The 13419-nt window shown below is 34.8% G+C and overlaps 1 protein-coding gene across 5 annotated transcripts in view; it reads right to left on the bottom strand.

Annotated features, from left to right (window-relative positions):
* Nucleotides 1-300: 300 nt before the first annotated feature.
* RBM27 (RNA binding motif protein 27) overlaps nucleotides 301-13419 on the bottom strand; it is an 81191-nt gene continuing 68072 nt past the window's right edge. For all 5 annotated transcript variants that reach the window (XM_059174954.1, XM_059174957.1, XM_059174958.1 and 2 more), the window contains 2 exons: nucleotides 4803-4913; nucleotides 301-3589 (listed from right to left, as the gene is read on the bottom strand). In XM_059174954.1, the coding sequence (XP_059030937.1) occupies nucleotides 3506-3589; nucleotides 4803-4913 (195 nt within the window). In that variant the 3' untranslated portion in view covers nucleotides 301-3505. The remainder of the gene's footprint in view (nucleotides 3590-4802; nucleotides 4914-13419) is intronic.

Genomic DNA, 13419 nt, shown 5'->3' with positions numbered 1-13419 from the left:
GGGATACCGGGATCCATCCACGACCAAAAAAAATATGGCTATCCGAGGTTACTCACAACTGCCTCTGCAATACCCTTCTCACTCATTTTAAAGAACACCCTGTTGATTACATTTTCTTAAATTCATTGAATATTTGACAGTCAGGGACTTCCGTACCCAAATGCATATTAAGTGCATTCTCTCATATACATGAAACCAAAATGAAACACACAGACATATCCACTGCTCACTCATTCTCACACACAAACAAGCATACACACACATTTTCTTTCTTTCCAGAACAAGCCAGAATTACAGCTCTTTTGGTGATTGTTAGAATTTTTGGAATGGTTCATAAAATTTCCAAATTATTTTAAATTTGTAATACTTTTTTTCTTTTTTTTCCAATTGTGAACCATTCCATATTGCATCTTTATTGCAAAAGTCAACATGCTTCTTAGAAATTCAGATTGTAATCGATAAAACAAACATTACATATATGAATTTAAATGTATAAACAGTTAGAAATTCAACAATATCTCCTATTATACTATTACACAAGTTCACAATTTTGTAAAAACTATAATACAGGCATATTATACATCAAGAGGAACCACTATTCCTTTTCACATGATTTTTTTCTTCTTTTTCAAATAATGATCCATCACCACGGACCCACCTAACTAGACTGTTTCCCAATTTATCATCTGAGCTGGTGACAATGTTTTCCTGATATTACAACACGAAGAAAGTAAGGAAAATTCCGTATGCCCTAGGGTTGCTTTGTTAAGCCTGGGCAACAATCCATTAGTAAACCAGGCTAACCTAGCCAGACCGGTGGCTCCGACTGCTCATTAGTTCTTAGATGTCATACTCATTTAAAAGAACAAAATTTGCCTCAGATGGAGTATGTTATTTTTGTTAAGGGAAGAGGCCAGGAAAACAAGCCATGATAGTTACTTACTTTTAAGAGAAATTCTAGGGTTTGAGGATTTGAGGGTGGGGGTTAAAAAAAATTCTAAAGGAAAAAAATACATACATTCAACTATTTTATGCTAACCTTAACTAAATTTTCTAATAATATATTCAACCCATATCTTGAATTCATTTTAGAAAGTCAAACACGTCTTGGAATTCTTAGGACATTTATAAATTATTTTAGTCCTACTTTAAGGTGTACTGAAAATGACACTATTTTAAAGAAAGGGCTTCAAATCTTCCTGAAAACAGTGTCCGTCTATTCTTTACTTGAACACCCTTTTCTTTCATCCCCTCTCCCCCAGTAACTAAAAAAATCAAACAAATCTTCTACTCTCTCTATACTGAGAGTATTATCATACGATGTCAATTTTGAAGCTCAAAAAAATCATATGAAAAGGAATCTCATTCTGCTGAACTGTCAGTCTACTGAAAATTTTCTTTTACAGCTCCATTAATTTACTGTAATTTTCAGTTTCCAAATACAAAAATACAACAATTCTTATTGAAATCTATACGCTGGTAGTTTTAGTACACAAAAAAACCAAACAAATTATTTACAAAATTATACAGTTTAAGAAAAAACTTTGTACAAAAAATATATAAATCCTTTGTTCCCTCTATCACGTTTAAACTGTCAGGACTCAAAATATTCACCACAATGAATCTTTCAAAATATATACCAACTGAGCCACAGACATCAAAATTTCATTAGAGATGATGGAGGAGGAAGGAGCAAGATTGCTTATTCTAGGTACCCCGTTGTAAGGTTTTCCTGCTTTTATGAGCTTATTTTAGCTTCAGTGTTATCAGAAATATAACAACCTAGAAAAAAGAAGTCTTTATTATTGTGAAGGGAAAATTACATCAACTTAAAAATGATCCTGGTTTGAGACATCATTCCAGGAAAATACGTGGAAAAGAAAAGATAATCACAACGTGGGATTTAACTTCTTACAGCTAAGTAAATCTAGAGTCCTGATGGTTTTAGGTTTCTTAGCGAACAGTTTCTATTTTGAGAAACAGCCTTTACCCCAGGAAACAAAATCCTTGATCTAGTAATCAATCACCAAGAACCTTCTGAAGCCAACAGGAAGTTTCAAATTTTCACACCACACATATATAAAAACATAGATGTGTATATCCTTGAAAAAGTGACATCCTATGTACATTATTTATTTTATTTTCCCAGGGGTCAATACAGTGTAGTGTTGCTCCTCTGCTTTCCATCTAACATTCAGAACACAAGGACATAAATTTACATATATATTTTACTTAACAGATACTCTACTCTATACAGTGTACAGTAAAAATGCACACAGTGAAGGAAACTGTCTAATGAAGGATGCATATGTTCATGGATAGCAACAAGCTACAAAATTATGAAAATATAAAGTCATCTGATCAAAGTCAAGTTATGACTCCCATTTATTACTAGCATCCCCATCCCCCATCCCACCCCCCCCCACCCTATCCCCAGTCACCTCATCATCATGGTTTAAATTTAGGTGAAGAATTTCAGATACTTTTTAACCCTTTTGTGTAACTATTAACTAAACTGAAGCTTCAAAAAAGAAAAAAGAAAAGCTGGTGACTCTCTTCCCCCCACCCCCGCAAACCTTCCATTATTCTCATCAAAACATCACTTATTTATCAAGGTGCTGGTTTAAACTTTTTATTTGGGACTGACTTTGGGTGGCCCAGAAGAATCACTTGTCTCAATAGTGGGTAAGTCAGGGCTATTAATATAAAGGCAGGAGAAGAAAATGGGGACAAGAAAGGGGCAAGAGGTGAAAGCCTTTTACATTCTGAGTATTTTTAAACAGGACTAACTGAACCAATATTCACTAATTTCAAAGCAAACTAAGGATCAGTAGCATAAATCCAGGACAGTTAATATGATGACAGAATGGAAATACCATGGAGCTAGCTACCACTGCCTTACAGCATTTAATACAGAGTCTGTTATGATTTACACTAAAATAGTACTTGTACTGCACATAAACACCCCCCCTCGAAAATTTAGATTGAATACAAACTGGGCTCCTCCACAGTAAAAAAATTAAAATAAATTTACTTTTCTTCTTCCAAGACAACTCTTGAAAGCAAAAGGGTATTTTAATTACAAATATCTCCTGTCTGACGACCCATCCATAATAGCTGAGAGTTAAGAGATTCCAGGCGATTTTGACATTTAATGAAATTTTATCAGATTATAATCCAAAATAAAATTTCTGAACACCCTGTCATTTACATCATAATCCAACACCAATAGCAACAAAACAGGTGGTGTGGAAAATAAGGCTCTAGAGATTATCCATATCATTCCTGTGGATCTTCACAACTGTGTAAAAGTCACTAGGCCTTTGGTGCTTTAATATCATGAACAGTTATGAGATGTGTTTAAATAGCAAACTTGCTGTCCTTAAACCTACTGTGTGGAAAAGAAAAATAAAAAAAATTTTTGGCTCATTGACTTCTTTAAATAATTTTAAAAAGTTGTTCTTCTAAACAATATTCCTAAAAATTATACAGCTCGCATCAGATTTCATCTTCGCCATGAACGAGACTCATATTCATCTTCATCTTCATCATCATCATCATGCAAAAACAAATCTGAGGTCTCTGTTTCCTGAAGAAAGAGAGGGTAAAATCTGCTTAGTAGTACAAGCAAGTTAAGTTTTTAGGCCAAAGGACAAAAAGACTAGTATACAAAACCCAGGCTGGAGTTACAAGTGATGCAGTCAGAGAGTATCCTTCAGGGCAAAGACACCTCAAACAGTTAACATATACATATTCTCTCCCTTGTTAATTTTGCTAGTTTCAAGAGATTTCCATTCTAATATCATCAGGAAAATAATACATGAATGTTTAGTAGGAAAAATATCTATGAAATGGTTTTAATAAAATTAATTTAATGAAATTAAATAAATTTAATTTTATTCCATTAACTTAAAAAGAAGGAAAATAAATGACCAAGCTCCTAAACCTTTCCTTTAATATCGTTATCTGTGATGGAGAACTTACTAACTTCCTCATGACACCAACATTCTCAACCTTACATAAAAATCTGGAATCTTACATGTGGTAGAAATATCTACAAACATTCCCAAAACACCAAGATTTTTCTTTCCTTTTCTTCTTATTAAACATGGGAAATGTTTCTGCTTTTGTTTTTTAAAACTACCCAGAGGACTCTTGATCAATCATGAATGCTAACATCTTTTAAAACCAAAATTACAACAAATCAAATAACTTGAAACATTGGCTAAGTGTCCATTTTAACAAAGAAATTAGAAACAGGGAGTAAAAAAGCAAAATTATTTTTCATGTATTTTAAGAGTTTCATTATATTTAACACTTGTACTATGTTAAGTCCTTGGTTTTTATATTTCTTCCCTTTTATTCCCACTTCCTTACTCTCATTTTAATCAACTGCACATAGAAGGAAAGTAAGAAACTCAAATCTATTACTTATGGAACATGAATAAGCAAAAAGCTAAACAACCAGCTAAAATTAAATTTGTTCGTGTAATCCATGTCCTCACTTAACAGAATAAAAATTTCTAGAGCACAAAGCCAAATAAACACAAAGTAAAAAGAAAAAAGGAAAAACAAACAAACAAACAACAGTCTCTCCTATGCCAGAAAATATCCCCCGCAAATAACTTTTTATGTCTGCAACTGTTCTGGCTCTTTAGTAAACTTGTAGACTAGTCTTAAGTTACAGCGTGCATAAAAGAACAAGATTTATTTTAAGATTTATTTTACTTACTTTAGTGTCAAGAAAAATGCTAATTGAGAAACAATCTAATTGAATGTTTATTTTCAATCGTTAAATTTACCTCCTCCTTGACTTCTTCTTCCTCGGTCTCAGTGGATACAGAAGGCACCTTGGCCTTGTGCCATGATATTTGTAGCCGACGGTCTTTGAATTTTGACCCTTGGTTTGCAGGCTAAAATAGATTTTAGGAAAAACACGTAAGTTTGTATTCAAATTGTATGCTATTTAAAAAGTGTAATGATTGATGAGGAAAATTAAAGTGGATCTATCTATCTAGTAAGAACTAGAAAAAGTAAAATCCCTTCTCCTCTAAACTTATTTTATTTAAATTCAATTAGTGAACATATAGTCTATCATTAGTTTCAGAAGCAGAGTTCAGTTATTCATCTGTTGCATGTGACACCCAGTGTTCATCACATCACGTGCCCTCCATAATGCCCAATATCTAGTTACTCAATCCCTCCACCCACCTCCCCTTCAGTAACCCTGAAGTCCCTTTTAATTAAAGAACCACATGTACTATTTTGCCCAGATAGTCTATGACTTGTATTTATGTCATGTTAACTTTAGAATTTGTCTTGGTTTAGATGATACTGTCATTCCACTTACAAAAGTCATAATGAAAACAACAAATACTTTTTTTCTTCTGCTCATGATTTTACTGACATCAGTATTGAACAAGGGCACCTGGGTGACTCAGTCAGTTAAGCGTCTGCCTTCAGCTTAGGTCATATTCCCAGGGTTCTTGGATTGAGTCCTGCATTGGGCTCCCTGCTCAGCGGGGAGTCTGTTTCTCCCTCTGTCCCTCTCCCCTACTTGTGCGCTCTCTCTCTCTCAAAAATAAATAAAATATTTTTTTAAAAAGATTTAAAGAAAGATTATTGAGCAAGATGCTGGGATTAAAGTCTCGATCCAGCTCTACCATGAATTGGCAAGTAACTGAACATAAATGAGCCTCCATAAGGCTTTAATTAATTAAAGCATTAATATTGCTTAATATCAAAGTATCTCAGCTTTTTTTTCACTTTTTTTCTGTTTCAGGATTGCTCTAAGGAGTCCATAAAAATAATGTAAAAAGAATTTGAGTATTCTATCCAAATGCACAAAAATCACGGTTAGCACAATTATAAATATTGAAAGGCATTAAACAAAAAAACAAATTAATATACGCCCTAACATACAAATTATTAAAGTGTGTAGCAAAGTATACAGGTATGCAAATGACATACTTGGTAAATCTCATGCTTTTTAAAATTTAAATTCAATTAATTAACACAATTTATTATTGGTTTCAGAGACAGAGGTCAGTGATTCATCAGTCTTACATAATACCCAGTGCTCATTATACCACATACCGTCCTTAATGTCCATCACCCCGTTACCCCAACGCCCTACCCCCTCCCCTCCAGCAACCCTGTTTGTTTCCTATGATCAAGAGTCTCCTATAGTTTGTCTCCCTCTCTGATTTTGTTGTTTTATTTTTCCCTTTCTTTCCCATGATTTTGTTTCAATAAATACTATCTTTTTTTTAAAAAGATTTTATTTATTTATTTATTTGACAGACAGAGATCACAAGTAGGCAGAGAGGCAGGCAGAGAGAGAGAGAGAAGGAAGCAGGCTCCCAGCTGAGCTGAGAGCTGGATGTGGGGCTTGATCCCAGGACCCTGGGACCATGACCCAAGCTGAAGGCAGAGGATTTAACCCACTGAGCCACCCAGGCGCCCCTCAACAAATACTATCCTAAAACGATTGCTAGTCTTTAGCTTTGATAATCTACATAGTTAGACTGAAAACTTAAAAGTATAATTTTTAAAATGCTTACTGAGGTCAACTACTCCACCTGTAGTTGATAAAGCTATTCCCACTTCCTCCTCTGAAATGCCATACAACAATGGCAAGTACCAGCCATTCTATACATTTAACAAACGTTAATTAAAAACACCTACTTTCCTAACTCAAGGTAAAATTGCTCAGTTTCAAATGTATTTCTTAGGACTACCACCCAAACAATTTCTTCCTCCTCAAGAAACTTCATAAAGAGAAAGCAAAAATTTTAAAGAAAAAGCAACAGAGATAAAAAGAATAGGGACCTAAAGTATCATTAAAGTGAAAGCTCAGTCATTCCTACAGCTTTTCTTTCAATGATGCCACATTGCAGAATATCCCCAATTCTGGGTTTAATCCTGAAAAATGTAACAGAAATGGTTCTTTTAAAAATAGGGGTTCACTCTAGTTTTTCTTAGAAAAAATGCTGATAAATGTCATTAACCATTTGCCAAATGTTTCCACAGAACACTCAGATCACTGCATGTTAAAAGTGTTATGTTCTCTCTCTCTCTGTCAAATAAGTAAATAAAATCTTAAAAAGGTAGGGGGTGGTGGCGCATAGGTGGCTAAGTCAGTTAAGCATCTGCCTTCAGCTCAGGTCATGACTCTGGGGTCCTGGGATCAAGCCCCATGGTGGGCTCCCTGCTCAGCAGGGAGTCTGCTTCTCTCACTCCCTCTGCTTTTCCCCCTGCTTATGCTCATTCTCTCTGTCAAATAAAAAAATAAAATCTTAAAAATTTTCTAAAAAATTTTAAAAAAAAGGTTATATATTGTATATATTAAGCCAGATCCATAACCCATTACTGTCTGCACAGAAATCAGCCTGTGATCTTAGGGAAAACTCTATTATCCCTGTAGGGGCTGCACGTTTATAACCTGGTACCAAACATTTTAACTTATGGGACATACTAAAATGATGTACTGAAATGGCCCCATCCAAATATACATTTGCCATCTTCTAAAAAAAAAACACAGGTGGATGCTGAGAGGAGATCTCATCACAAGGAAAAAGAATTCTAACTATGTGAGGTGACAGATGTGAACTACACTTATTTCATAGTAATCATTTCACTATATGTACATATATCAAACCATTATGTTATATATCTTAAACTACCACAGTGTTTTACATCAATTATATTTCAATAAACTTGAAGAAAAAAATCTCGTAATGCATGTAATAGATATCCTTTGCCCTTATTCGTTTAACATACACAGCCCAATTAGAGACTTTTTCACTATTTTGTTCACTTCGGTATTATCTGAATTCTTTCCAGGATTACTGAGGTAAAACACAACCGAAGGATATTTGTAAGTGTAAAACATGATGATCTGATATACATATAAAGAGTGAAGAGTCTCCCTATGTAGTTCATTAACAACACGTTCATCACCTCACATATTTACCTTTTTTCTGATGAGAATATTTAGGTTCTACTATTCTCTTAGCAAATTTCAATTATACAATACAGTGTGGTCAACCAGTCACCATGTTATATATTAGATCCTTAGACTTTGTTATTTAAAAAATTTTTAAAAAGATGTATTACTTCTATAACCACAGAAAGTGAGAAAGACTTCTTTAACCTGTATTTATTGGGTTGCCCTCTGAATAGGGTAGCAGTTCTGTCCTTCAAGAGGAATTTTAAGAGCATTAAGTGTACTGCGTATAAACTACTGAAGGAAGAATTAGAAATTTAATTTGTAGGCAGTCAGTAATTAAGAATATATAACTCCCACAATCTAACTTACAACAATAAACAAGATTAGCGATTAGAATAAAGATGTATTTTAATAATACCAAGTCAAGAATTTTCACACACTACTGGCAGGAATCTACATAATCAAACTGATGTAGTTCACTCAACATTACCATGTATATCCAACATAAATTTGTACACATATACACCGAATGATCTAGAAGAATCCTATCAACAGTGTTCATAAAAATAAAATGAAAATAACCCACATACCTATCCACAGGAGAAATGAAGAATAAACTATGTTATAGTTATACAACTGAAAATTATACAGCAATTAAAAATGGAAACTATTGTTACATGTGACAACATTAATGAATCTTACAAACATAATGTTAAGGGAAAAGAACAGACACGAAAGAATATAGACTGTGTGGTTCCATTCATACAAATTTAAAAAGAGTAATATTATAATCTTTAGGAACGCACATTTAGGTGATAAAACTACAGCTGGTTCTCATTATTCACACTAAGTCATATGAAGTTCACTGCAAGCAAAGAATTAGCAAATACTCAATCACTGCTCCTAGGGCCGAGAGAGGGTTAGGTTCCTATGAGCCTCTGGTCAAAACATCAACTAATCAATTGTTTTATATTTAAAGACACCGTATTTAAAATATACTGTTGATTCACTGACACTGAACTCATGGCTAAAAGCACTCATGCCTGAACAAAGCTTACATAATACATGGGTCTTCACCATAAGGCACATCACAGCCTTCTTGAACTTTCAACAAAGCACCTGAGAACTATATTTGGGGGTGGGGGGCATTTCAAATAATGAAACAACCAGTGAAAAGCACAAAAATGAGGAAAATGTGGTACTAAAAACACTGCAAAAAGAACAGCTGTTTATAGTATGAAAGCCGAAACAAAAAGGGCAGAGCATCACTTTAACTGACCTGAGCTGGGAACATTACATCAGGTAACTCAAATTTTTCACAGCTCCGTCAAAGTCTGAACTGACCACAAAAGCACCTTGAATATTGATTTTTGATCTTACAAATAATATTGCTAGGTAGGTTAATGTGCAAATACGAAATCCATGAATAATGAGGATCAACTGTGTAACAAAAGCAAGAAGGTGATTATGATAAAGTGAGGATAATGGTCATTTTATTGAGGAGGAGAGAAAACAATGACTGGAAGGCGGATGGGAATATTCTTTTTCTTGACCTGAGGGTTAGGTATACACAAGTTTACCTTCTGATAAATCACTGAACTATATACATTTCTACTTGGTATAGTTTGTTTCAGTAAGTATTTTAAGTTGAGTATTATCCTTATAATTTTAAGGAAACACCAAACAGCTAAGATATTTATGTTGAAAAAGCAAGGCCTGAAATGTAGCTCTATATAATATAAGCCCACTCTGATAAAATTTAAGTGAGAGACTTTGTGTATATATTCTTATATTAGTAACGTTTTTCTGTAAAGATGTCTAAGAGTACAGACTACCTTTTAAGAGTAGGCAGAGATCAAGAGGGGAGATTTTTACTTCTGATTAACCATATTTTTAACTATTTGCATGTCTTCATTTTTTTGTTGAAAAGTATTTTAACAGGGGCGCCTACATGGCTTAGTGGGTTGGGCCTCTGCCTTTGGCTCAGGTCATGATCTCAGAGTCCTGGGATCGAGCCCCGCATCAGGCTCTCTGCTCAGCAGGAAGACTGCTTCCTCCTCTCTCTGCCTGCCTCTCTGCCTACTTGATCTCTGTGTGTCAAATAAATAAATAAAATCTTTAAAAAAAAAAAAAAAAAGTACTTTAACAGCTTTAAAAATGGCCTCTAAAATGTCACATATCTATTAAAAATACATAATTTTTCTATACCCACATATGTATTATCTCACACACATATTTGTAATATGGCTTGAAATAATGAAATAGTAGGCAAAAGTTAGCTGTCCATCACTACAGACATTGTTGGAATCCAATGTGGTTCATCGATGCAATGAAATACCAAGAAGCCACAAAAAATACCAGAGAAACACCACGTGTACTAGTATAGCATCATCTCTATTAACAAGCTAATACATAATAAATGAGAAATGCACATGCAAGAGAGTACTGTGTAACATACCACCATTTGGGTTAAAGAGAGACAAAATAATACATATACACAGAAAGAATATTTTTTAGTATATAAGAAACAGAAAACAATAAATGCCTCTGGGGAGTGAAACTGAATGGGTATAGAAGGAAACCTTATTTTTCACTGCATACATTTTTCTTTCTTTTACACTTTGTACATGTGTGCTGCCCCTCAAAATATAATAAGGTAATTCACGGTGCCTGGGTGGCTCAGTGGGTTAAGCCGCTGCCTTCGGCTCAGGTCATGATCTCGGGGTCCTGGGATCGAGTCCCACATCGGGCTCTTTGCTCAGTGGGGAGCCTGCTTCCCTCTCCCCCTCTTTCTCTCTCTCTCTGCCTGCCTCTCTGCCTACTTGTAATCTCTCTGTCAAATAAATAAAATCTTTAAAAATATACATATAATAAGGTAATTCAAAAAAAATATATATATATATACACACCAATATATACATGAACATGAGAAAACTGATTATATGCCATCAATGAAAAGTTGTATGTGATAACTCAGGGGTACTTGGAACCTTAGAGGCAGAAGATACTCAGAGAGAAATTCATCTAGCCCCACCATTTTCCCAGATCAGAAACTGATGCCAGTTCTGTCAGTCATTATTCATCAATTACCTGACTAGCAAATATGAAAACACAAAACTCAAGTGCTATTGAGGATATAAGCAAATAGGTACTCTTATTCAATGTCACCACAAGTATGAATTAGTACAGCATTATTCCTGCAGGGTTATTTGGCAAGCTGTCCCCAAATTTTAAATATGCATGCCTTGGATCTAGTCATCACTCCTACAAACTAATGTCAAAAAAGGGTCTTCACCAGAGATAGTAACATTACTGTGGGTGTCATACAGACTGAAGAGCACTTCCTGGCATTTAACAGCAGTGCTAAAGGTGTTGACATGTGTAGGACCGTCCTGCATAACAAATTATTCTACTCTAAATCACCAAATCCAGTAAGATGTATATTAACATCATTTTTAACAGTGAAAAAAAAAAAACAGAAAACCCACTAGCTATCAAATGGCAGTAAGTTATCAGTAGGTTCACAAAAGATCAAAATTACTAAAAGTTTTTTACACAGTCTGAAGAAGGGCAATAACTAAAGTGCTGAATAGTGCTGAATTCAGTTTCTCTGTATGTTAAATACAGAGAAAGGGTAACTTTTATTCTGGTAAACGCAAAAGTGTATTACTTGTCAAATGATAAGGTATCAGTTTCATACACTAACACTCTCAAATATTTCCTTCTTCTTGGAAGAAGGAAAGTAAAAACCCTCTCTAGAGAGGCTATAGGGAAAAGCTAACTGTATGTGAGAAGTCTACACTAATTACAACAGAAGTATTCCATTGTTTTATATGAAGTTCCAGGAATGAAGGAGCAGGCAAATTAGAAGTTCTTGCTAGTAAGAACACAAAAATTTGAATGAATTACATAAATATTTTTGGGGGTACAGAAACTCAGACCTCTTACTTTCTTAAGACTCAAAATGCTCTCTGGTTACAAAAGAGAAGACTGCATAGCATTCGTAGTATACAATGACACTAAAGTGATTTTTTTTTTTTTTTAAGGCATAAATCCCTAAGAAAAGAGAAAATAGGACAGAATACAACACAGCCAAAAAACTGGGGAGCTGAAAAGCAAAGGATTAAGGTCAATATAAAATGCTTACAATTTAAAAAATCAAAAAGTTGCAGTAAAATCAATTATTTAAAAATGAAAAAAATACCCAGAAAATCAGCTGAAAGATTTAAAAGTAGACATCCTTAAAGAACAGAAAACGAGAATACAATTGGAGAATGTTTAACAACTTGGTAGCTATTCAGTTCACCTGACTCTTCAAATGATATACACATAACTTTTAAGAAAACTAAAACAGGGGTGCCTGGGTGGCTCAGTGGGTTAAAGCCTCTGCCTTTGGCTCAGGTCATGATCCCAGGGTCCTGGGATCGAGCCCCGCATCAGGCTCTCTGCTCAGCGGGGAGCCTGCTTTCTCCTCTCTCTCTGCCTGCCTCTCTGCCTACTTGTGATCTCTGTCTGTCAAATAAATAAAATCTTTAAAAAAAAAAGAAAAGAAAAGAAAAGAAAACTAAAACATTCCTATCAAAAGAATGTAAGGTACTTAGGTGTTTTCTTCTTTCTGTAACTGAATGGTTTCCAAGTTTTCTTCAGTGAACATCACAGAAGACATTGCCTTAGAGAAGAATGAAACTCAACCATTCTCTTTCACCAAACATAAAAATAAAGTCAAAATGGATTAAAAATCTAAATTTGAATCCTGAAATGATAAAAATCCTAGAAGAAAACCGAGGCAGTAATTTCTCTGCTATCAGCTGTAGCAATGTTTTTCTAGATAGGTCTCCAGAGGGAAGGGAAATAATAGTAAAAAAAACCCTACTGGAGCTACATCAAAATAAAAAGCCTCTGCACAATGACAGAAACAACCAACAAAACTGAAAGGCAACCTATGAGAGAATGGGAGAAGATACTTGCAAATGACATATCTGATAAAGGATTAGTATCCAACATACAAAAAGAACTTATAAAATTCAACACCTCCCAAAAACAAATAATCCAATTAAAAGACGGCCAAAAGACATAAACAGACATTTCTCCAAAGAAGATATCCAGATGGTCAATAGTCACATAAACGGTGCTCACCATCACTTATCATCAGGGAAATGCAAATCAAAATTACAGTGAGACACACCTGTCAGAATGGCTTAAATCAATAACACAAGAAACAACGGGTGTTGACAAAAATGTGGTAAAAGAAAAAGCCTCTTGCACTGCTGGTGAAAATGTGAGCTAGGGACAGTCACTGTGGAAAAGAATATGGAGGTTCCTCACAAAGTTAAAAATATAACTATACTTCTGCACTGCCAAAATACAACTCTCCGGGGTGCCTGGGTGGCTCAGTGGGTTAAAGCCTCTGCCTTCGGCTCAGGTCATGATCTCAGGTCCTGGGATGGAGCCCCGCATCGGGCTCTCTG

Source organism: Mustela lutreola, chromosome 5 (assembly GCF_030435805.1).
Source record: "Mustela lutreola isolate mMusLut2 chromosome 5, mMusLut2.pri, whole genome shotgun sequence".
Lineage (NCBI taxonomy): Eukaryota > Metazoa > Chordata > Mammalia > Carnivora > Mustelidae > Mustela > Mustela lutreola.
This window is presented reverse-complemented; position numbering and strand designations above follow the sequence as displayed.